The 24,552-nt window shown below is 37.9% G+C and overlaps 3 protein-coding genes and 1 non-coding gene across 5 annotated transcripts; 1 reads left to right on the top strand and 3 right to left on the bottom strand.

The window, feature by feature from the left end:
* Positions 1 to 2,263: 2,263 nt before the first annotated feature.
* Positions 2,264 to 6,793, bottom strand: LOC113773627. The gene is made up of 7 exons (XM_027318262.1): positions 6,490 to 6,793; positions 4,176 to 6,121; positions 3,796 to 4,065; positions 3,636 to 3,716; positions 3,062 to 3,173; positions 2,910 to 2,976; positions 2,264 to 2,539 (listed from the first exon to the last, which is right to left on the bottom strand). Exons 1-7 carry the CDS (start codon positions 6,791 to 6,793, stop codon positions 2,476 to 2,478), a joined length of 2,844 nt encoding a protein of 947 aa, XP_027174063.1. The 3' UTR covers positions 2,264 to 2,475.
* Positions 6,794 to 7,808: 1,015 nt separating this feature from the next.
* TRNAP-UGG lies at positions 7,809 to 7,880 on the bottom strand. Its single transcript has one exon. It is a non-coding gene; the product is annotated as a tRNA-Pro (tRNA).
* Positions 7,881 to 9,696: 1,816 nt separating this feature from the next.
* Positions 9,697 to 11,846, top strand: LOC113779735 (secoisolariciresinol dehydrogenase). 2 transcript variants are annotated; one of them, XM_027325450.1, is made up of 3 exons: positions 9,697 to 9,778; positions 10,215 to 10,286; positions 10,885 to 11,846. In XM_027325450.1, exons 1-3 carry the CDS (start codon positions 9,759 to 9,761, stop codon positions 11,675 to 11,677), a joined length of 885 nt encoding a protein of 294 aa, XP_027181251.1. In that variant the 5' UTR covers positions 9,697 to 9,758; the 3' UTR covers positions 11,678 to 11,846. The 2 variants fall into 2 exon arrangements, with proteins under 2 accessions (XP_027181251.1, XP_027181242.1); XM_027325441.1 differs by having other exon boundaries at positions 10,212 to 10,286.
* Positions 11,847 to 12,053: 207 nt separating this feature from the next.
* On the bottom strand, positions 12,054 to 18,820 carry LOC113749767 (bifunctional 3-dehydroquinate dehydratase/shikimate dehydrogenase, chloroplastic-like). Its single transcript, XM_027293610.1, has 10 exons — positions 18,222 to 18,820; positions 16,236 to 16,341; positions 15,848 to 16,078; positions 14,947 to 15,287; positions 14,654 to 14,717; positions 13,773 to 13,881; positions 13,431 to 13,580; positions 13,197 to 13,345; positions 12,929 to 13,091; positions 12,054 to 12,624 (listed from the first exon to the last, which is right to left on the bottom strand). Exons 1-10 carry the CDS (start codon positions 18,419 to 18,421, stop codon positions 12,581 to 12,583), a joined length of 1,557 nt encoding a protein of 518 aa, XP_027149411.1. The 5' UTR covers positions 18,422 to 18,820; the 3' UTR covers positions 12,054 to 12,580.
* Between the last annotated feature and the right edge of the window lie 5,732 nt (positions 18,821 to 24,552).

Here is a 24,552-nt window from a genome sequence, read left to right as displayed (position 1 = left end):
TGGTGGTCTGGTTTACGTAAACAATATAACACCGCTTGGTCCCTTACCTACAGTTGCGGTATCATACGGTTCTTCAAGTATCATCACGCATCCATTTTCGTTCCCTGCTTTCCCAGAGTGTTAGGATTGGCAGCAGACCGAGTGCCATTAAAAATATTTTTACTAAATCCTATCCCTCATATCTAAATTTTTATTAAATGAATTTTGACTTTCATTATCAAACCCTTTCACTCTCGGGTTCGAATTATTCATGGCATACCTTCTACCCCTATTTTGAATAATTCAGAAAAAGATAATTAATTATTATCAAATTAAAATTAATACATACGTAATGTTAAATCAACACATTGTGTTAAATTTTAAATTTTGGTAGAGTTATACAACCTATATGAGAGGATTCAATATTTTATGAAGGGTAAAATGCCTATGGTATATATATATATATATATATATATATATATTTGTAAGTTTGTGTGTGTATATGTGTTTGTATGTATATATGTATGTATGTCGGATTTCGGGTTTTAAGGGTTCTTTTATCAAACTCTATTGGATTATCTATTGGTTTATTCTTTATCAATACCAAATCCTAACAAATTACCCATTAGTCGTTTAATCAAATTAACCATTAGGTCGAGTACCGTGGGTATTGGATTTTACCTTATTCATTGCCATTCCTACGCAAAATTCCTATGACTATTTTTTTCAAAAACTATCTTTTTTTGTGGAGTCTACGGTAATAATTCTAAAAATAGCTTAAAAAATATACACAATTTCAAATACAACTTACAAAAATTAATGGGAAGAGGAATGAGTTAAGTCGCATGAAGAGGAGGGAGATGAGATGAGAGATTCTAGATTCAAAACATATCGCTTACATTTAAAAAAAAAACTTACAAAAATTTTAAAAAAATTAAAAATCTAATCCTACCATATTTTTTCCTTCCACCCATTATCACCACCTACCAAGTTATCATCTTTTCCCTCCTCCCTCCTTATCCACCTCTACTGTCATTGCCACTATTGCCCTTCCCCTCTCTCTCCTGCTCTTTTCACTCTTTTCCTCCTTCTCCCTCTTCCTCATGCTCTTTTTACTCTTTTCTTCTCTCTCCCTCTTACTCCTTATATTAGTGGAAAGGGAGGGGAGGAAAGAGGAGAAGAGAGAAAGAGGGAGGGGGAGGAAGAATGAGAAGGAAGGAGAGAGGAGGGATAGGAGAGAGGAGAAGAGGGGTAAAAGGTAGTGGCGATGGATGGTGATTTTCAATTTTCAAATAATACTTCAAAAAAGTTCAAATTCTAAAAATATCTTAAAATACGTACTCAAAAAACATTATAAAAATACCTAAACATCTACAGTAAAAACTTTTCGCATACACCATTACAATAAAAGATTTAAAAAATACGCTCAAAATTACCTATTTCATAGGAAGACATCTCAACTCAATTTGGTATTGACTGAGTTGGAATCAAGTTCATGAAGTTTGATTAATCTCTCATGCAAAAGTCTAGGGTAAAAAATATTGGTCAACAACTGTTGGAACCTAATAATTGTATGTACATGTTTATTTTGTCTTCTAAATTTAGTAGGTGATAGATATACTTAGTACATTTTAAAAATGTCTGTAATGTTTATCTATTCTTATTCGACCTCCAATTTTAGGTGCATCATTGAGTTCATAAAAAACTTAGCGATCTTTTCCTTCGCTTGTGTATTTCTTTTTTTTTTTTTTAATATATAATGTATGACCCAAATGAATAGATGGAGATCACTTTTCTCTATATTTCTTTCTTTTCTTTTCTTCCTTCAAATTTAGATAGCTGAGTTGAGAAGATAAATTATTTTTAATGATGATGAATCTGATTTTAAGGACCTAAATATGGTTAAAGATTGAGTTTTGGAGTTAATAGACTTTTTTAATTGCAAGGGAACACATAAATAAGTAGTATTTGGAACTTCCCTTTAATTATGTTTAACGTTTATTACATCCGTTGTTCTAACAAGTGCTTTTAGGTAATCAGATCGAAATACATGCAACACAAACGTTTCTTTAAAAAGGGTGAACTGCACTTCATCATTATTCCGAGGTTGAAAATTTCTGTTCTTTTTTTTTTTTTCCTCCTCCCTAGTTTACCATAATGTGCATGTACTGCCCATATCTTGGGCATGAATGATCCTTGGTCGTACGAACGTTATGCATTTGCTATTGATTGATTATTGACCTTGAAAAACACATTCATCACGTCGCCGTCATCCATCTGTCGGACCAGATTTTTCTAAACTGGTTTGAGTAAGAACCTTCTTGCACTAACACCTAAAAATGAAGGAATGAAAATGGAATTCGAGAATAATTGCAGAAATTACGCGTCCTTTCCACCCCAACATAGCCACCACGACTCGCTGGAAAGCAATCCAGTTGTCAAGCTGGGAATTCCCATCTAGTATCTACAATTCTACATACAGCTTAACCGGGCAACTCAATTCTTCTCCGGACATTTTTTGGAGCAGTTACCCTCAACACAGTTGGTGAAAAGCTGATGCCTGCCGTTGCAAACAAAAAAAAGAAAAATCATAAATCTCAAAAGAAAAAAAATACGTTTGGTACTCGAATCGAAACAACATCTGCACATGAAAATAGGATGCCAAAATTATTCAGACAAAGCTGGGATACCATTTTAAAAACGCTTTTCTGACATCTTGGCAATTTGCCTGTGTCAGAATAGTTAATCAGATGGTTCAAACACATGCTAGGCGTAGATAATATGATAGTAAATAAAACTTGTAATCCGAATCCAAATTGAAAACGTCTTTGTTACCAGACATTTGTGAGAAATTAGATGTCCGTGTGCTGTGAATCTTACAATTATGGACATAAAAAAACATGCATCTTTTTTCTAATTGCCGTACCAACCTCTCAAATTCTAGTTTCTGAATAACTATCCCATTCAGCAAAAGCTCCGAATCATACACTGCAGCACCTACAAAGAGAAAGCGACAGACAGTTGTCAAAACAGCCAAGTAACTTAGCATTCGATCAAGGACAAGGTAAAAAAGAACCTATACCTTTCTCAAGAATTGGCAAGCAGCTAACGTAATCCTCCTCTGAGGTAAGAACTAATAGTTCTTTTGATATGAAATTTTCCCCTTGTGCTGCCCTTCCAATTCCTTTAATTACCTGATTAGCATTTGAGGAAAAGTATTTCATCGTGTCAATGGTGCTTGAGGATTATCTCATCACAATTGCAAAGAATCAAAATGATTTAACTGGCAAAGCGGAAGTAGATCCACTCCATTTGCCCCTTTCACTTTGGCAAGAGTACAGATTTTCTAGCTCGTGCCTTTTCAAGATTCAGGATAAACCATCGACAAGATTATCATAATTCAATTCACATGACATAGTACTATTAGTAAGTTCAAAAGCTTCCAAGAGATTCAGAAAAATTGTATAAAATGCTTCCAGCAACTGTTCAATAGACAGTTCAAAACGAAAACCTACACTTTAAATGAAGGAACCATGCTACTTATAATGGAAACTATCCCGTTCAACAAACGTAGTTTTTCATGTTTCAATAAAACTTGCATTTTTCTTGTCTAAAGAACCATCAGCAGAGGCAAAGACAATACAACAAGTATGTACCTTGCCATGAACTGCCTTGACCAAGCTCTGAATCAACTCTATGCTTGGTTTAACATTCGGAGTTATAAAGACTCTTCGACCCTGCATATGGAACAACTAGATGATAATAGACAGCATGAACCAACATAATTTTATTATGTATATGTGGAAACTATCACACCTGCAAAAGTGGATTCTCTCTTGCGCAAGCAAGTGAAGCAGGCATGCTAAAACCAATTTCATTTTCCTTTTTGGTGTCTCGAAGTATGTAACTCTTCTCATCAATGAAAGAGTTTGCTTGTCCACAGCTCTCAAGCCATAAATGTGTCACCACTGGCTTACCAAAAGCAATGGCTTCCAACATATTCCGTGTACGCACAAATCCATCAATTACAAAGTGTGTGGCATCTGAGCAACAAGATGCGATTGAAAAGCCTAATCGGGCCAAAATCTGTGGGTGGAATCCAGAAGACCAAGAAGCAAAGAAAATTAATCAACACCATGAGGTGGAATTATCAAAATTAGTTTACAATGATGCGAATATTTACAAGTGGTAAGTACCTTTTTCTGCTGGTTAAGTACATTAGACTTCAGATGTTGACTGAATAAGACACAAACGTTTCTCCTTCGTCTTCTCAACTCTCTAGGCATAAAATTGGGTAGAGATTTGTTATATCCTAATCGAGTAAGCTCTTTCATAAGGGATGGTCTTGAGATCAATTTCTTGCCTGGAATTCTGACATCAGTCTTGGTAGTTTGCGATGCCCTTATATCAGCTGATACTGCACCTAACCTGATGTTCTCTGAACAATCCGCGGACCATATGGTACCCATCATATCTGATTTTCCATATAGCTCAGAGGATTTAACTCTATCGAGGTCCATAATAATCATTTCTTCACTTGTGATTGCCGATTCACACACACCAGGCAGATTCTTTTCTGGGGAGGACCCAAATTCTGTTTGACTATGGAGCAAAGGCCCACAATTCCTCCAAGAAGATAATCTATTTTCAGTAGGATACTTGTTTTTGTTCTCGTCATCAGCTAAAGTCAACAAAGTAGATGAGTTACTGAATCCATTTGATTGGTGTCTCACACCCTTATGTGTTCTCTTCTGTTTTGGATAGCACCATGGATCCAGTTTTAACAGATCAATAGTTCCAAATGAACCAGAAGTACTTCTAGGTTGTTGAGGACCTTTGGTTCTTGTAACTTCCGCTAAGCCATCAGATGCTGACATCAAAGATTTGCTTTCAATGGTTTTGCAAACACCAATGCCTAATCTCTTCTTTCTCCTTTTCTTAGGAACATCAAACTCCAAATTAGCGCTTATCCTTCTTTTAAAACTACTTACTGGAGCCATAGATGGCTGAAATTCCATCCTCTTTGTTTTTTGTGAAGATCTTCGGAACTTCTTGAATAACATTTCTTCTCCATGTTGGTTAAGTCCAATGAAATTCAATGAAACAAGATCATTCCCTGCTCCCTTTGAGTTCTCACTTTCACAAGGTGCACCATTCTTTTGTTGACTGATTACCCTAGAACTTCTTCCACATATACTTTTCTTCATAGTAAGAGCATGTCCACAATTCGAAGATTTTGCAGCCAATGGCTCCCTGTAGATGAGATTTTTGTTTATTGAAGAGGGAGAGTTGTACCCCGTGAGATTTTCAGAGTGTTTTTTGAACTGGCGAGGCTTATTGCCATTCAACCTGTTAGTGGGACTCCTTAATTTTACTGTTCGTTTCCTGTTGGTTTGTGGACCTGAATCAGCCACCTTTTTATTGGCAGAGTGTTTTAATCCTTCATCCTTTGATGCATTTACTGAGGAGTTATGGATTTCATTCTTGGGAACTTGATAAGTACATTGTTCCCTAGAGTTGGGAGGGGGTGCACATATTAAGGCTTCCATAGCCTCAGCAGCCATTTGAGTGTCGAAACCAAATTCAAAGATATCTTGTCCATTTGTTGCGCTTTGATCCTGTTCTGATGGCTTTCCTGGAGATCCCATAGCAAACTTTTCATCCTGCTTCTTATCAGAATTTCTTTCGGTAGCTTGCTTTTCTTCCCAATCAAACATTCCTAATTCTCGAGCTCTGGTGGCAAGATTTGTTCTGCTTGCCAATGTTTGTGCTCCCTTTGTAGTGAAAGGAGGAGGTGAATTTGTACCATCAGCTCTTGCATTTTCAAACTTCCCACATAAGTACTGATTATTAACGGCCAGAAAGTGATCAACAAAGTCCAGGGCATTCACAACTGACAGCCCAATGCTCTCCAAGCTCTTGTAATCCTTTTGGACAATGTTATATGAATGATCTGGTAAAGCCTCTTCATATTCAGATGTTCCACTGTCTTGAATAAATTGTTGTTTGTGATTACTAGTGTCAGCATGGGAAGAGGCAAGTTCATGCTTCTGAGTATCACCACGTTCATCAGTTCTTCTAGTAGAAGCTAACTGCTGAATGGAATGTCCAGTGACATCTTTATCCAGCATCACCGTACGTCCTGGAATACAAAGACTACTTTATACAACTAGAATTCAGGACCTAAAACATCCAGAGTAACAACCATCCTACCATGGACATCAGCCGATAATTCCAAAGCTTGAACTTTGAGGAAACAAATCATTCTTTTATGGCTCATGGTGCAAAATGGATACTTTATTTGATGGAGAGCGGAGTTTAATCAATAACAGAGGAGAAGAGAAGAAAAGCCTTAGAAACTCCCACAAAGACAACATTAGCAAAGTTAAAAATTCATGTCAAATTTGATTATTGCTAATCTATCAGAGAGTTCTAAAATGCGATAATGGGCAAGTTGCTATATTCACATTAGAGAAGAGAAGAGGACACAAATAAAGAACAGTAGGTTACCAAGAGCATTCATCTTCCTTTTCTCCATACATGAACCATGCCCTCTAACACTTGTCTTGTTTTCCTTCAGTGGAAATATTTTGCCCACGACTTCGGATCCATCTTTGTCAATATCAAGCGGAATAGCGTCCATAGAATCATCCACTATGTCATCCAGGCTTTGAGCTATGCCACAGTCAATGGAATCAGGGGTACTCAACACCTCGGTGTTAATATCAAGAGTCCGTAGATGGGCTTCAGCTTCAGGACTTCCCAGCGCAATAGTGTCATCAAGAGGAACAGTATTCTCATACTCACCCTCCATTTTTGGGGCTTAAGTTGTTTCCTGATCCCTCAAAACAAACAGAAATTATCAAAGCTAATAAACCATCATGTTGGGATCAAACAATCTATCAGAATAAGCACACCAAAAGCTTCCCGAAGCGGACAAACGAGAAAGATAACACTGGAAACAAAGAAAAACTGATGAGGGTTCAAGGTGGGAACCAGACCTAATTATCAATCGGGTAAAATGTTTCCCACTGCTACGGGTGATACTAAAAATAACCACTGTTACCATTAAAAACCTATTTGCTCCAAGAATCCGTACAGAAAGCTGACGTAAAATATTTAGAAAAAAATAAATAAACAAATAAAAGGAAGATGCAAAGCAAGCAGTATCTCAACTGATATGAAGATAGCGCCAGTTTTACAAGAAAAGAAGAAGTAATTTTTATAATTGAGAAACTAAATGATGAATGGACTAAGCCACGGAGAAAAAGCGAACCTGGTAGCCAGGGATCAAATGAATAAAGGCGGAGCAGATGAGGGCGACTACCGGCTAAGTTGAAGTTTGAGATAACGGAGAGACCCCATTTCTGACTTAGTTACTACTACTACTCTACTCCATTTCTCAGGGTTTCGAATGCAGAGGCATCATGACGTGTTTTGGTGGAAAAGGGAGAGTTGGCCCATGGGGGGAATTTTCTATTCATTCAATTTGCCCGAATTTTGGAGGGAAAATGGCCTTTCTAAGTACTCCTCGTGTTATTCCACTATTATGAGGGCAAAACATTCCTTCCCCCCCCCCCCCTCCTTCCTCTGCTGTATGTTTTTCTCTCTCACTTTTCAGTTTTATCTTGAAGTAGAGAGGCAGATTATTGTTGACTGTTCTACTTGTAACGTTTTTTATTTTTAAAAATTTTTCCCCCTTGCTTCTGTCTATATATACGTCCAAAAAAAAAATATATTTAGTCAGTTTCACCCGCCCGCATGGACAAACGGCCCTAATTTCGCTGCCTGTTTATTGTCAAACTTGGACAGCCAAAAATTCCCTTTGTGGGGCGTTCCGAGAATCGAACTCGGGACCTCTCGCACCCAAAGCGAGAATCATACCACTAGACCAAACGCCCGATTGGTCCTGACGTGGACATTAATATTACTTAAAATCTAATAAAAAATTTAATATTTCGTTTCTCTTAAACTGACCCTAAGTGACCGGTAATTCAAACTTTTGGTTTTCCCCACACCTTAGCAACTTGTAACATAACAATATACCAACGTGGCAATCACTTGGATGAACTTGATTTATGTAAATTTAGCGGTCCAAATTTTATCACATTTTTAATATTTGAGTTAATAAAATAATGCGGTAAATTTTGAACCACTAGATTTACAAAATCAAATCTATCCAAAAATTTTGCCATCCAACGTAACTTTAACTCTCAAGTCTCAAATTGACATTATCAATAGTTCCAAAAAAAAAACAATGGCTCATGGTTTTCAAAAAATTATGACCTTTTTCTCGTCTAAGTTAAGGAGTCTTCGAATAATAGTGTAATTTTTTCAATACAACAACGGCACATAAAACAAAAACGCCCATTATGCTTTTGTCACGGTAAAAGCTAACAAAAAAGTATGTAAAAACAAGAAGACAGGTACTATAGGAATTAGATTTGCAAACACACTAAATCGAATCTCAATTCAATTTTACTAATCTCGAGCTTTCATCATAAAACTCGAACCTGAATTCGACCTAAAATTCAAGGCTACTCGAGTTTAAAAAATAATTATTTTATTTTTTATGAATAAAATAGTCATCTTTATCTCCCTTCCGAGTTAATTTCGTTACCAACTGGGATTTATTTACTTTCGAGTCAAAAGGTTTACCAATCGTGCTTAGGTTTGATATTCCAGATTCAGTCCAGGAATAACAGTCATGCTGCTAGGTCTGCCTATTAAATGTCAAATTAACGAGGCCGTCAAGAATTAGAGGTTCTTGATTCAAATTTATCTCACCCAACCCCCCCCCGGGGGGGCCCCAAAAAGAAAGGCAATAGCCCTCAAGTACAGAGGTTGCATTTCAAGTTGACAATCAATTGGAGGAGGGAGACTTTTACCCTGGCGAAGATGGATGCCCAGTCTTTCATTTTAAGCTAAGCTGCTGAATAGTGAATACTGTAAAAATCAATCGCGACTTCTATAAGTGATCCGGGGGTGGAAGAAGTTCATTTCTACGGGTATGCATCTTCAAGAATTTGAAGGGTCGGCAGCAGTTGAGATTTGAGAATCATATATAATATATATATATATATATATGTTAGTAAAGGGTCGATTGTATCAAGGTCGTAGTCTGAACCACTGAATCATCTCATTTCCTGATCCTAATCGTCCTCCTCCCTTACACCCCCACCCTTTTCTTTTCAAGAAAAACAAAAAAGAGAAAAGAAAAAGAGGCAGCAGCAGCACTTGACTTGTTGGACAGCAGTTGCCCATTCATACGTAGATCGGATCCTATAAAGACTAGTGTTTCATTAGAGGTTTGGCAAAAGGCAGAGATATCGATTTTAGGCTGCCTTGTAAAGCCTTTGCTATATTATTGAAGTCCTTCACAATCACACTACAGTGCTCACTATATCCTGATTGAAGCGCCCGCATCACCCTCACCAATGCAAACGTGCACTCTGGCGTCAGCGAAGGAAATTACGAACCATGACGCCCCACCGGCATCTATAATACTGTGTTTATGTATCTCTATTGCCATGTCATTTGCTGATGGGCCGGCATACAGATGGACACAATTCACAAGTTGCTGACTTCTCAATTCTCGTTTTAGAAAAAGCTCTCTTAGTCAGTTGTCAGCAATATATATATATATATATTTTTTTTCGGAGCAACAGTTGTCAGCAATTCATGAATCTTACAGTGTTCAACCCCCCCGCCCACACCAAGAAAGCACAAGGGAAGAACTTGAAACAATCCCTACTGTCTCTAGCTTGGAAGAGAACAACATGTTCAGCATCAGATCAAGGTAAGTAATGTTTGACTCATTTGCTGCTCTCTGAATCTCAATGCTGCTTCTGTCTTTTGACTCATTTGCGTATTGTGATGAGGGAGGACAGACATGGTACTCTCTGAATCACTGAGAGAGCGAGATCTGTCGGTCTCTGAACATGAACATGACTTGTTGTAATGTTGCTAAGAGCCAAATTACTAGTATTACTTTTGTCTTGCATCTGAATATTTCACAAGCCAGAGAGAGCATTCATTAAGGTCCGCCAATTTCGATGGCGAGATTGTGGGGAGCGGAGCAAAGCAAACTTGTACAGTTGACTGATTCATAATCCAGTATAAAGCAGAAACTCCGTATATAATTTATGCTGATGAGTTCTCATTTTTACTGCTAAATACTACTAGTTTACCGTTTATAGTGCATCTTTAATCTTTCGATTTTGATATGGTAGCAGCAGCTCCATTTCAAGAGCCTTGCTCGCTCGAAGCTTCGTCATGAGGGAGTTCTGCGCCCAAAGAAAAGAAAGGTGTGTACAGAAGATCTCTCTCTCTGAATTGTCCCTCTCTGGCTTTCGTGCACACATAATTACATGCACATACCAACAAATGGATATGAGCGCCTGGCGTGATCAGTTATTTTTCCCTTTTTGTATTCATTCGGACTTTTCGACTTTAATTTTAATATCTGAGAGTCGAGACATAATCGGATAACCGACCTTCCCTTTGGCCGCCCGGAACATATAGAAAGGAAGGAGACAGATAAAGAATTTGTTGTGACTTGTGATGTGGACTGTCAGTGTCTAAGCTTAATTTACCAAAAAGGTTAGACATGCTTAATTCAATTGGCTATTTAGTTGTCCAATGAAATTCAATTCACAGAAATAGTTGGATTATTTTATTTTTACTTTTGTATTTTGTATGCATTTGTCGCGTGATAATCATATCAAGATTCTTCAAATTAATATTCTTTCTTGTTCTAAGAGTATCTTTTCTTTTTGTGCTGGTATTTTTTACAATCTTAAAATCGCGACCAATGTAATTGGTCACACTATTTCGAGTTAGGCAAGAAATTTTGACTCCCACTGTACTGTACTGTACTGAAGTTGAAAGATTTTGGTGTCATAGCAAATTAGAAGGCAAGGTAGCATTGATCACGGGAGCGGCACGTGGCATTGGCAAAGAGACCGCCACAAAATTCATCACCAATGGTGCCAAAGTGGTGATCGCCGACATACGCAGAGATGTCGGGCAAGAAACCGCTAGACAACTGGGAGCAAACGCCAGTTTCGTGGCATGCGACGTCTCCCAAGAATCAGACGTCTCAAACGCAGTGGATTACACTGTGTCCACTCACGGTCAACTCGATATCATGTACAACAATGCCGGCATCGCATGTCGTACTCCACCAAGCGTAGTGGACCTTGACCTTGCAGCCTTCGACAAAGTCGTTTCCATCAATGTCCGGGGCGCTGTTGCAGGGATCAAGCACGCATCACGGGTCATGATTCCTCGACAAGCTGGGTGCATCTTGTGCACGGCCAGCGTTACCGGCATGATGGGTGGGTTGGCACAGCATACCTACTCCATAACTAAATCCAGTGTGATAGGGATGGTCAAGTCGGTTGCAGCAGAGCTATGCAAGCATGGAATCAGAGTCAACTGTATATCGCCATTTGCCATTCCGACGGCCTTTGCACTGGAAGAAATGCAGGACTACTTTCCCGGTTTGGATGCTGGGGCGCTCGCGGACATGGTCCACAATGCGGGAGTGCTCAAGGGAGCTAATTGCGAACCCAGCGATGTCGCCAATGCTGCACTTTACCTTGCATCCGACGATGCAAAATACATTAGCGGCCATAATCTGGTGGTGGATGGGGGTTTTACGTCGATCAAAAGCTTAAACTTTGCCGGTACCTGATCAAGGGTCGCGAAGAGTTTTGGCATACTGCCATATTCTGCCAATTGAAGGCTCTATAATACTACCAACATTTCTGTTCGTCACAATGGTTGGCTTTCTTTTCCTTTCCTTTAAAGCCCGTCTTAGTGCATCGAAGCCTGTTTGGTTGGACCATTAGAATTGGTATACGCGACTCATCGGAACACATTTTGCAGGAACCCGTAAAAAAAAATAAATCTGAGTACAATCTTTGCCTTCACCCTAGTGAGGATAATTTCTGGAGTTACAAGAGTTGCAAAATGGCTCCATGACTGATGACCCTTCGACTAAACTGCTGTATTCCAAATTGGCCACTACTGACTTGTTAAATAGTATACAATGAATGAAGACGAGGAAATCAAGAAATGCGCAGTCCTAGGATTACCACAGAGATTCTATAGAAAAAGTAAAGAGCAAAAGTAAAAGGTAATACAGTACTAGTTTTAAGACCAAAAAACCCCCAAAACTCTATCGACACTACTTTGAGTTGAGACCACAAAACCACTTTGTCAGGTAGCAAGTACCATATCAAGACCAGAAAACCCGCGTTTTAATGCAGTCAGTACTTCAGGAAACTTGACCTTCTAATATTTCAACATCTTGTGTTCTCGTATTACAAGATATTAGCCACCTTAAAAGAGAATATTCTATATACGGTGATTATTGCTCATAGATCTAGACAACAGACAAATTACTCTCAAGGGGGGAAAGACAGAGAAACTCCAATATTTGGTTCGCTCATTCCTCCGTAACAAGCTGCTGTGCATAAAGCTCATAAGCAATGCTATGATACAGTACGATTCTGACCAGCTTCATCAGATGAGGCCCGACGCTTGACTTGCCATAATCTCAAGGAAATTGGCTCTTTTTTGTGCTTAAGTCAAATCAAAACTTTTCCAATACAGTCTTGCGCATGAAGTCCTCTGGGGCTGCGAAACATCGAAAGTTAAAATCACGAAGGTTTAAGTGAAAGCTTATATAAGACTTAGATAGGCATTGTTCTATAACCTAGAAAATTTCCATGGAACTCATTGATCTTGTATATTCTCTTCATCAATTTATCAACTTTAAAAGCACAGGGATAACAAAATCATGTGAAAACTCCATTACTTTAAAATGTAACAATCCATGAGCTTTTAGTTGATGCTAATTAAAGGGTCGCTGACTCCTTTATATAAGCACAAGTTAAGCGGTCCTCTGAAGAAACTATTTTCGTTAGGAGAGAATAAGTACCTAATCCACCAGTGAATAATTTGAATTGACCAAGAGCCTGTCTGATGAACATCTCAACACCGCTTACTACAATTGCTCCAATCTCTGCAGCCTCTTGCAACAGTCGAGTGTTTCTTGGCGTGTAAACAGCATCAAAAACCAGCTCATATGATTTCAAGGCCTCCTAAAAATCAGAGATGTATGGAGAAATAAATCATTAGAGTAGCCCTAAACGGTATGCCTATACCAACACCAAACGGTATGAAGTAAATTTAGTAAGAATGAGAACCTTAGGAACAGGGGTTTGATCTGCGTTTGGCTGCATCCCCACAGCAGAAGCATTTGCCAGAATCATCCCCTTCTCTGCGCAATATGTGTCTAAACATTCATAGGGCAGAGCTTCACCAGATACCGCTGAAGCAAGAGCTTTTGCCCTCTCTATTTAAAGACTACTTTAGTCAGTCAAACACAAGTGGATAGCAGACACAGGGGACAACCTAGAAGCAAAGGCGATGATTTTTACCGAAGTTGCGATTGAAAATGACAACTCTTGCCCCTTTGCTCTTGGCACCAAAAGCCATAGCTCTTCCAGCTCCACCAGCACCAATCAAGACAAACAATTTCCCAGCAATAGGAGAAGTATGTGATGCCTGCCCATTGATAATTTGTCTTTCTGTCATTCCACAAATTGCAAAAAAAAAAAACTCATGTTATCTCTGGATGTAAGTAATGTACATGCTGACACACAGAAACTAACCTCGAATATGAAATACAATATTATCTGATTGTATCAAATTTATGAAATGGAAGAAATCTTGATGGTTTTAGCTTAACATAGATACCACAATGAAGAAAGCAAGAGTACCTCTAAGTGCTTCTTCAATTGCAGTTATACAAGCATGGCAGTCTGTGTTGTAACCAATCAACTTCCCATCAGTAGGCCTTCGAATAATGGTGTTTACAGCTCCAATAGACTAATTGTGAATGAATAATTAGAGTTAGAAAGGAGTATAGCAAATGCAACATAAGTCGCAAAAATTTTAAACAATGAACCATAGAATATGTATGTAGAGGCTAATTTTGTAGGCATATCCAATCAGAACTTCATTCTGGAATTTTAAGAATTTCTGATCAACGTGATTCCCGAATCCTAGTATATAATAAGTATGATGAAACATGTTAAATTATAGGAAATGTGAAATTAACAGGGTTAATAGACGCACTGAAAGGCCGCAAGCTATTCTTCGATTATACACTGTTGTTTAAATGACTCAATCCATCTTGAAATGGTTATAAGTTATTCTCATAATCAATTTTTTTCACACAATATAGCATTCCCTGCCAACTACCACCACTCTATAAATTCCATGCAAGAGACTCTACACATAATTAGAAAATACATTCAAACTTCCCATTAGAGACACTAGAGTAATCTCACTTATACAGCATAGATCCACTGACAAGGCAGCAATGATGACACATAAAAGCAAATGTCCGCCATTATGTTATTAAGCTTCTAAAAGTAAGAACACTAATCAGAAATCAGAACATGAAACCTTCTCAAGCTTGTCCCATATAAAGAAATTGAAATCTATCTCCAGCTTTAACTATATACCCACTTCAACTGAAGGGCATCAACTTTGGAAACACTATTTTAAGATGATGTGAAGGACAAATACTTCCTGAATGGATACATTCACATTGGTACAACCACAAAAAATTAAACAGATTGCAAAGCTTTCACACCTTAGCAAAGGGATCAACTTCATCGCAGCACCCTACTGCTGCTTCCTTGTGGGGAATTCCAACACTGCAAAAAGCCATGAAAGAACATGAAACTGATTGTCCACATAGATCAAAATGCAAACTATGGGACCTAGTGGATAGTTATCATTGTTTTAACCAAAAAATAGAAAAATGAATTCTGGCTCGCTTATGAGGTGAATCATGTCAATTAAGGTGCATAGATACTGTAGAATTCTATCATGAAAACAGAAAAAGAGTTTTAGTCTGCTTTTCCTGGCTGAGCGTAGTCATACCTGAAACCAGCAAAATCGCTGCTTGAATATACCCTAAAAAATTCCTTGATATTATCAACAAGCAAAGGCACATAAATTCCGTTATATCCTGTGTGTCTGAAAGCAGGGTTGTGCAGAAGGGGACCTTTACTATGGCCTACTGGGTTTGAAATGACACCAAAAACTTTTGTGTCTGGATTAATAAATTCAAGGTTATAGACTTGTGCGATGCTGCGCAAAGGAGGCAACCCAAGTACAGGTTTGTCTCCTAAGGATCCCCAGACCACAATGGCACCATATTTTGGGCCCAATAACTGGCTTATGAGACCTCTATCTCCCACAGCTCTTACAATTAGCGGTACCTACACGTTAGGTGCAATAGGTCAAAGTCTTAAAAGAAAAAGTCAAACTATATTGCTGAATTTTGAAACAACTTTTACTGGTGAAGAATCAAGCTATTCTACCTACATTACTGGAATCCCAAGGAAGAAATGTTGACACAGAAAAATTGGAACAGAAGCAGAACGATGCCTAGTAAACAAAACTGATTCTGGCTGGTAAAAAAAAGTACTTTTTGCCTTGAAAGTAATACCAAAAACCAAATAAAGATGGAAAGTTATCGTAAAATCAATAAATGATTTCCACAAAATGAGGCAAAGATAGCAACTTTTCAACACAGATTGCAACTTCCATAAATTGAGAATTTGATCAAATACTTAAATTGATTTAACACAAAACTCATTAGTGCTCATGCATTAGTTTCGGGAATAAAACCCTTCAAAAATGAGGCAAAAGTGGTTGTCTGTGGCTTGTACATTATGATATAAGAAGGAGGATCGTCGGAGCAAGTAGCCTGAATAATACTGATTATCGGGGTGAAAAATATCGAAATGATTTCGAGATGAAAAAGGACGCAAAATACCTGAGAATGGGCAAGCAAATGGAAAAGTGGAGCGACGTCAGTAATATAAGCCACATCAACCACAAGTTGGATGACATCTGCCCCCGTAGATTGCAGAAGTATGGCAATGTTCCCAAGCTTCTCTTTGCAAAGAGTACCGCCGCCGCCACCATTGTTGATGTAGTTTGAGATAATTATCTTGCTATTTGATCGTCTGCTCATTAGCTCAGTAATAACCTCTTCCTTAGCCATCTGAAAAGAATTCCATATGCATGTCTCATTTGCGGTAAGGTCAAGCGGATACTAAATTCTACTTCTGGAATAAAAAAAATGCCAAAGAACAAATAAAGAATTGGGAAGCATAGCATATTACTCCCATATAAATACTAACTGTAAGCGAGTCACTAACCTCGAATTCCACTCGGACGAATTCGACGTCCAATTCCACGGCAAGCCTCAGAACTTGCAAGCCTGTCTTCTTTGATGAACACCCTCTTCCCCTGCGAAAATTCGACCTGCATATAGACCGCCATCGTCATCACTACCTTTTCTTTCTTAAAGATGATCTCCGTTCGAACACCCTACAAGATTATACAGCTTATATTTTTCACTGTCTCGTGATTTGCAACCTCAGATCTCTCTGTTCTTTTTTTTTCCCCTTTCATTCATTCATTCTTTTTTTAAAAAAAAATTGTTATTGGTAGGTTTTGGGCTGCAACGACAAACTAATGATTGATACGATCGCCCAGCAAACCGAGATGAAAATGTGAATTGGACCCAACAAATCTCTTTACCATCCCATTCCCTACTTCCAAATCTAACACGATTCCAAAATGTTAGTACAAGTCTTCTTCCAGCATGAGATTAAAATTCCGTTTAATAACTCAATTTAACGCCTAAATTTGATGGTTTAGATCTTGAACACATTTAATAACCAAATATGTGAATTAATTGAATAGCAATAAATTTTGTAGGTAAAATTTATTCTAAATAATAAGTGATAACTTATTCATTTAATAATTTACGCTAAAATGTATTAGAATTAGAGTATTTTTGATAAAATTAAAATTTGAAGTAATTTAATTCATCAAATTATTATTAAATACTAAATTTGATATAGTATAGCCCCAACAAAGTCATAATATTAGCCTGATGGATCATTAATAATTGTCACTAAGAAAGAATAGACCCATTTCCGCCAGCTACCCATCATCATCATTTAAAACATGTCAATACAATACTGCAATTGGTGATTGAACTACTTGCTAAATCGCTTGAACATAATAATAATCAGAGAGCCAAACGATAGGGTTGATTTTTCAAAGCCTCCATCACTTTTATGTTCCGTACATCAGTTAATCAATCAAAACGGAGCCAAGACTCATCATATTGTTCACATGTAAATTCCGAGCATCATTCTTTCACAGAATGCATTCTTTTTTATTTGTCTAGACATTTTATTCTTTAAAAAAGAAAAAAAGAAAAAAGCAACACATCACTAAAAGCATGCATTGTTTAAAAAAAGATGATTGAATGCATTATTCTAGAACCCTCCTCATCATTATTTGAAAGCTGTTTTTAAATAGTAGTATTTGAATGCATATTATTTGAGAATTTATTTACTCTGTCATGCGTACCCCACCTCCCACGGCCTTGGCATGGTCGACATTATTTCATCATTATACTCCACCTACCTACCACCCCCTCCACTGTCGTCTTATATGACTTATTTTACCAACCATTCAATGTACAACGTCATCATCTGTGGTGCAGCTGCACACTTAAGTCCTAGCAAATATACACATGTAAAAGTAATGCTTGCTCAGAAAAGTGTTATTCTTAAAGAGAGAAACAGCTGTTTTGTCTCCTCCTCGTGCCCACAGAAACAGGAACTCCTGTATACTATCTTCATGGTTCACCTGTTCTTGTTTTATTACATAGACATTACCAAACCAGCTACTTCTAATTTCCCTTTTCTTCCCCCCCCCCTCCCCTCCTTCCTGGGGATGCGTGAAGTCAATATCTGAAGAAGAAGAGGGGAATGTATTGTTGCAATAGCAAATTATGAAAGTCGAACTCATTATGCTACTATAGAAGAAATTTCTCGCTAACTGAAAGAGAAAATGATGAAGAGCATTATGAAAATAGGAGTTAACGAATACCTATTAGGTAATAGGTACACATGAGGTGAAGAATTAAAAAAAAAAACTATTATTTATGTTAATCATGCATCAAGATGCTAAGATATAAGCAGGGAAAGTAACAACCCTGTTTCATACCAACCTTGCATCCTTGGGAATGAGAGGGCAATGTTGGGTGGTGAGTAGAAAGTTGTGGAGGAAGAGGTAGGTAATAGGTATAGATAGATATCAGGGGAAAGAAAGAGGGAGGGTACCTGAAAGACACAATGGAAGGTAAAGTTCTCTGTCTCAAAAGGCCTTCCACCTCCGAAATGTGAGAGAAGGACATGGAGTCGATGCAGAGTTCCACAAGGTTTGCTCCTTCTTCCTTTGCTCTGTGAATGGCAGCCAGCATTTCTTCCTTGGTTTCACATTCCAAGGTCGTGCATATCAATAGGTCGCTCCTAAAACCCATGGCCTGATGTCTATCTATTGACTAATAACAGAGGATCAATCCGAAAGAGGATCCCAGTACTACAACCAGGCGGCAGCAGCAGCAGCAGCACAAGAGAAGCCTATAACTTATAATGACTAGTGCTATAGTATATATGACAGACATGTATCATAACTACCCGCGCCTCGCGACCCCCTTTATAAGCACCATCACCATCTGAGTGCGACATTCTGTATGATATACTACTTAATCATCCATGGCCATGGCCACAAGAAAATGAGCACCTTTTTTTTCTTGGAGGGGTGGAGGATTTGCTTGTCTCAATTTCCATTCGAGAATTGCATTTCACCGTGCAGTCGCATCAAGTTTGTCAATTGGCGGCTTGAGAATATTGTACATTGTTGTTGTTTTCTTCTTTTCTTCCATATATACTTTTACCGCTTCCCCTATGGTCACTGCTTATTGATTCATTTCACAATATTTCTTTTTTGTCATGCTCGTTCACTATTATAAAGTCTTAGTCGTATAAGAATACGAGTATAATTCTATTAGCTAGAAGCTAACGATTTGCTATGACCTCCTTTGATTTGTGCAAGACATGGTGTATAATTGCAAGGCATAATATAGTAGTATATACTTGCTGTCCAAATAATTTTGCCTTAGTTACCACATCTACTTGCAAGGCGTACTCGGGGAATTTGTGGAGAACAAACGGGGCACGTTTTCCTCTACACGTGTTTGTTTATTAATTATTTGTGTTCTTTTTGCTTCTTAATTCAATGATTTCAAGGCGTTGAATGGCCTATCGTCTCTGCTCTTGAATTGAAGGTTAACCACATCATTAAAGAACATAACTACTACTTCCAAAATTATATGCTTTTTATTTTTATTTTTGGGTTATTATCACTTTATCCCCTTAAACTATATCACTACTATCATTTTTTATCCCCTAACGTTATTTTTTAGTCACTTCACCCCTATAAGTAATTCAACTCAACATGTTAAGAAATTTTGGACAAAAATACCCTTTTATTCTATAGCATTACCACACTGTTATTATTACTCTATTCCTTTTAATTATAGTAATATAATCGATTTAATTCCTAACATTATTTTCTTGGCATTTTGCTTCATCGTTAATCTAACTACTATGGTAAAAAAAATTTAAATATATTTACCCTTATATATATATTTAAAAATAAAAAATTTAGAATGATGATTCTTCTTTTTTTTCACTTTAAGAGATCCAAAAATATAAAAATAAAAGGGTTTTCTCAAATTTATTTTTTCACACTTATTGATACTATGAAAAGAAAAAGAAATAGGAAAGAATGAGATAGAAAATTAGATTTTGCAAAGAAAAAAAAAGTCTAACATTATCGTATTAATTTATGAATTGTTGAGATCAGGATTGAAATCTGGTGGTAAACAGTAAAATGAAATAATTTTAAAATAATAAAAGTATTTAATTCTTTCTTATTTGTATTTTCTAAAAAAGAGAATTGAGCTCTCTCTCTCGCTATCTCTCTCTCCTCTTCACCCTCCCTCTTCCGATCTTTCTATTTTTTTAATATTAATAAGATTGTCAAAAAAAAAGAAATTAATACTTTGACATTTTTCTTAATACTAAAAAGGAGAAGAGCGACTCCAAATTTTTATTATTTTTGTTATACAAAGAGGATGGTACTTTCTTCTAAAGTTTTTAACTTGTTAAGTTGGTTTAATGGTCGGATAAATTGTCTAAAAAATAACTCTATGGGGTAAATTGATATTGAGACTATAATTTATAAGGGTAAAATGATAATAACTTTAAGGGCTAAACTTGTACTTTTACTTTAATTAACAAACTCCGTTAAATTTGACCGTTAGTCTTGAGGGTAAAATGACTAAAAGAGAACGTTAAGGGGGAAATTGATAGTGGCACCGAACGTTAAGGAGGTAAAGTGATAATAACCCTTTATTTTTTGAGTATGGTCGTGTTACTATTTATCTTAAAATAAGACAGCACATTTGTTGCTTCAATCACAATCTTGAAAATCCACGTATACTATCTCAAAACAAAATATTTTTTAAACAAATTACGTGTGAAATCGTCCTCTACATGTCTCAATGAGCTGTGTTTAGTAGAAATTTGTTGGAAGAGATAAAGAACTACAGCAAGAATTTCAGGTGTCACGAGCCAACCGTCGTAGCACCAATTTGTCTGTACGACATCACCTGGTGCTTCGCTGGGGTGGACACGACCAAGATGGGTTTGGTCCACCGTCCATTATTGGCCCATCCCTTTTGAGTCCATGCTTTTTGGAGTAAACTTTTTCTGAAGAAACAATAGAGGAGGCCAGGCTAACATGCAGTCTTCTCAGGCACGTGGGATGCCGTGCCTAATTATTGGATGGGTATCTTGGCTGGCCTTCCTGCTGCTTTACCACTAATCACTGATGCTAAATTATCATACCCCCAATCCGATGATTGGAAACTAAATGGACTTACATTTTACGTTCTTGTTCCGTTGCAGACGTTGAGGCTTCTGATCAGAAGTTAAAAAGACCACCACATTCGTACACAGATTTGACAAAGTCGTATGCTGCTTATGCCTCGTCTTCTCTGGGTAAAAGTTCAATCTTCTTTTGCACCGTTCTTCCCCTGAGGTTTAACCGACGAAGACGAAGCAAGCAAGCGAAGGTATTAATTTGTTCCCGTCAGCGAATCCTGCTCATCAACGTCGGATGAAAGTTTTCAAGTCAGATACTTTAAAAACCTTGACTTTGAGACATTAAAAGACTCCAAGAAGATGAAGTGCCATCTGCTACTGTCGGTGCAGTAACATTTGGAATGCCTTCACCCAAACAAAATTGTCAACGAAGTTGTCGTTCTGGTACTCGTATATGGCGACATGAATCATATCGCTGGTTTGATTAAGAGTTAAGACAAGTGGTCAGGTAACATGGCGTGGCCCAGTTGCAGAGCTACCGGGGACGTGCAGATCATGGATGTGCCAAAAATTCGCAACTGTTCGAGCTTCGTCCTAAAGGATTCTACGTGACGTGTCAATTCTCTGGATTGATAGTAGTAGTAATCAATTAACCAGTCATGTAATTTGGTTACCAGAGATCTAAACACGTTGATCTCGTAATGGCCCTGCTCTTGATTTAAAATGAAAACAGCATAAACAACCAAATTCCCTTGCGCATCACCCGATGTAATAGAAGCAAGCTGTTCAAGACTACTGATTTATAGAAGATGTTCAAAACAGCATCAAAGTTAGTTTCACTAAGTCGCAGATAGGGTGTTTCCCGGTGATTGATCCGTTTACTTCACGAGCTATAGAATTTCTTTATGTCGAAAGACGCAAGTCTGATCATCATCACTCCAGACTCCAGACTCCAGTCTCCAGAAAGCAAAGAAATAGTACCACGGGGTTTTGTTGTGAATTGCCTGGAAGAGAGGTAGAACAGCCAATCAGCAGCTGGTATCCGACTTTTACATGTAAAATAATTTCAGGTGAAGGGTAGGGCAGGGTAGGGGCACACTCTTCCAACCCTATCGGCAATTATTGCCACATTATCCAGCGGCTGTGACAACCATTAACACCAGGCCACGTGCATCACATCATGGTACTAAAGATTTCCAATCGTAAATCAAGATTTGCAAGATTCATTTTGTGAGACTCGCAATCACTGCTAACTGTAGGTCCAACCAGACCAACTGCAGGAATATCAGTTGATGAATGTTTTCAAATTTACATTGCTGTTACTTCGTAAATTTAACTCAAATAATAGAGTTATCAATTGACATGGTATTCTATCTGGCTCGCTTCAATGAGCATCTACTGAAATATGATTAGTTACAAGCACTAAAGATTTATATAAAATCATCGATACTTTGTGACCTTCCAACTGTAAATAGAATAATAGTATGGGATGCTGGAACTTCTCTTCGAAACTGTAGCTTATATAACTTCCCTGTTGTCAAAGTGTCCAAATCTACTCTAACGTGATCAAATCCCTTGTTTACTAAGCTTGTTCTACGTCAAGGAAGTTCAAAAGCATGCCTTTGTTTTGTGAGACTTATGTTGTTAATATTATGAAGGTTCAAACTCTCAGAAGAGGAAAGCGGCAGTGTATATTTGGACGAGAAGGAAGTGGCTAGATGTGTGCTGGAATGCAAACAGAGCTTGATTGGTAAAGTTTGGGGGGAGAAGCAGGCAAATATTGGAGGAGTCAAGAGCTTCGCAAGCAGCATGTGGTCACAGATGAGGAATCTGAGGGTAATGGAGATTGGTCGTAACTTGTTCCACTTCATTTTTTAGAAGAAAGAAGGATATTGAAATAGTGATGAGTAGGAGGTCATGGATTTATGATGGTCAATCGTTAATTCTGCTGCAGTGGAAAACTGGAGTAGAGAAAGATAAAGAAGCATTGAGCAAAACATTAATTTGTGTGCAGATCTAGAATATACCCCTGCACTGGGTTACGAAGGAGGTGGAGAGAAAAATTGGCAGTATTTTTACCAAAGTGAGTGAGGTGATTATTCCGCAGAGTGGAGGGAATGAAGGTAAACATCTAAAAATATTGGCTGAAATTGATCTGACTATGCCATTGCCTAGAGGGATTATGGTTAATAGTACTGGTATTAAGAGGTGGATTGAGTTTAAATATGAAAAATGTCTAGACTTCTGTTTTGGTTGTGGATTAGTAGGTCATAGTGAAAGGAACTGTAGTAAAAGAGGAATGAATAAAAGAATGGAACCTCAATATGGTAACTGGATGAGAGCTAGTTATCCTCAAAATCCTAGCAAGAGGAATAGGAATGGGGGTGGGACTGAGAGGGTTGAAGAAGAGAAATTCCAAACTCAGGACACTAGGAAGGCAAGAAGAGGTGAGTAGAAGCTGCTGTTAACCTATATGGAAGAATTCCACAAGGATAAGGAACTAAAATGAACTTCTGAGGGAGAGTTGACAATAGATACTGATCTAATGAGTAGGAAAGGAAAGAGTGAGCTAGAGGAGAATGAGACAGAGAAAAGGAATGATGGGAAGGAGAGGGGAGACAAGGGGAGAAAGGGTTAAGGATGATAGGGGGAAAGGCTATAGGAGGAGCAGAGAGGAGGACACAGAGGGAACAGCAGGATAGAGGGAGTGTGGAGGAAAACGATAAGGGAGCATATGATCTAATGTGGATTGATGAAGCTCAAGGTAGGAATAAAGAGGACAGGATTGCAAAGGAGATGATAGAAGGGAGGGAAGGTAGATTAACATTTGAGGGAGGGGAAGGGATAAAGAAATTAGGAAAGTAGAAAGGTAGGACGAAAAGAAATCAGATAGTGAGTAAGAAGTGGAAAAGATTGGTACTAGAGGTGAGCAGGAGGAAACCATTGGGTGAAGCTAACAGGGGAGTTGCTAGAATTGAGGAAAGGAAAAGGAAGGTGGAGATTATACGTTAGGAAGAAGATGAGGAGCAAGGAGGGAAAGAGAACTGGAAGAGAAGTAGAATTGAGAATGGAAGTAGTGATTGGATGGAACTTTCTAAGGGGTTGGAGCCCACCTTAAATGAGGCTCCAAGATCTGAATGAAGACTGCGGTGTGGAACTGTCGAGATGTAGAGAGCCCCTAGACAGTTCCCCAACTGACAGAAGTCATTAGACTCCATTCTCCTTTACTAGTATTCTTGTCAGAAACAAAAAAAGAAAAAAAACTACTTGAACAGTGTGAAACAGTGGATTAAATTTGACAATGTGTTTGTGGTTGATCCAGTTGGTAGGATTGGGGGTTTGGCGGTATTATGGAAAAGGGAGCTGTAGGTGAAAAAGGTGTTGTTTACAAGCTTCACTATTGAATTGCTCATAGAGGACAGTAAAGCTAAGATAGATATGCTAGTTCAAATGTTTAGGTTAGAAGAGAACAATGGAAGGTTGTAACGAGAAAGAATATACTGTGGGGTAAATACTGGACTATAATGGGAGATTTTAATGACATTACCTCGAATAATGAAAAATAGGGAGGTACACAAAGGGTTGAAATGAGATTTCAGGATTTTAACTCTTTCATAAATAGTAATGAACTGGTCGATGTTGGATGTGAAGGAATTCCGTGGACCTGGAGTAATAATTGGGAGAATGAGGGAGAGGTGAAGGAAAGGATTGATAGGATATT

This window comes from Coffea eugenioides, chromosome 1 (genome assembly GCF_003713205.1).
Source record: "Coffea eugenioides isolate CCC68of chromosome 1, Ceug_1.0, whole genome shotgun sequence".
Lineage (NCBI taxonomy): Eukaryota > Viridiplantae > Streptophyta > Magnoliopsida > Gentianales > Rubiaceae > Coffea > Coffea eugenioides.
The sequence above is the reverse complement of the archived record's forward strand: the minus strand, read 5'-3'. Positions and strand labels throughout refer to the sequence as shown.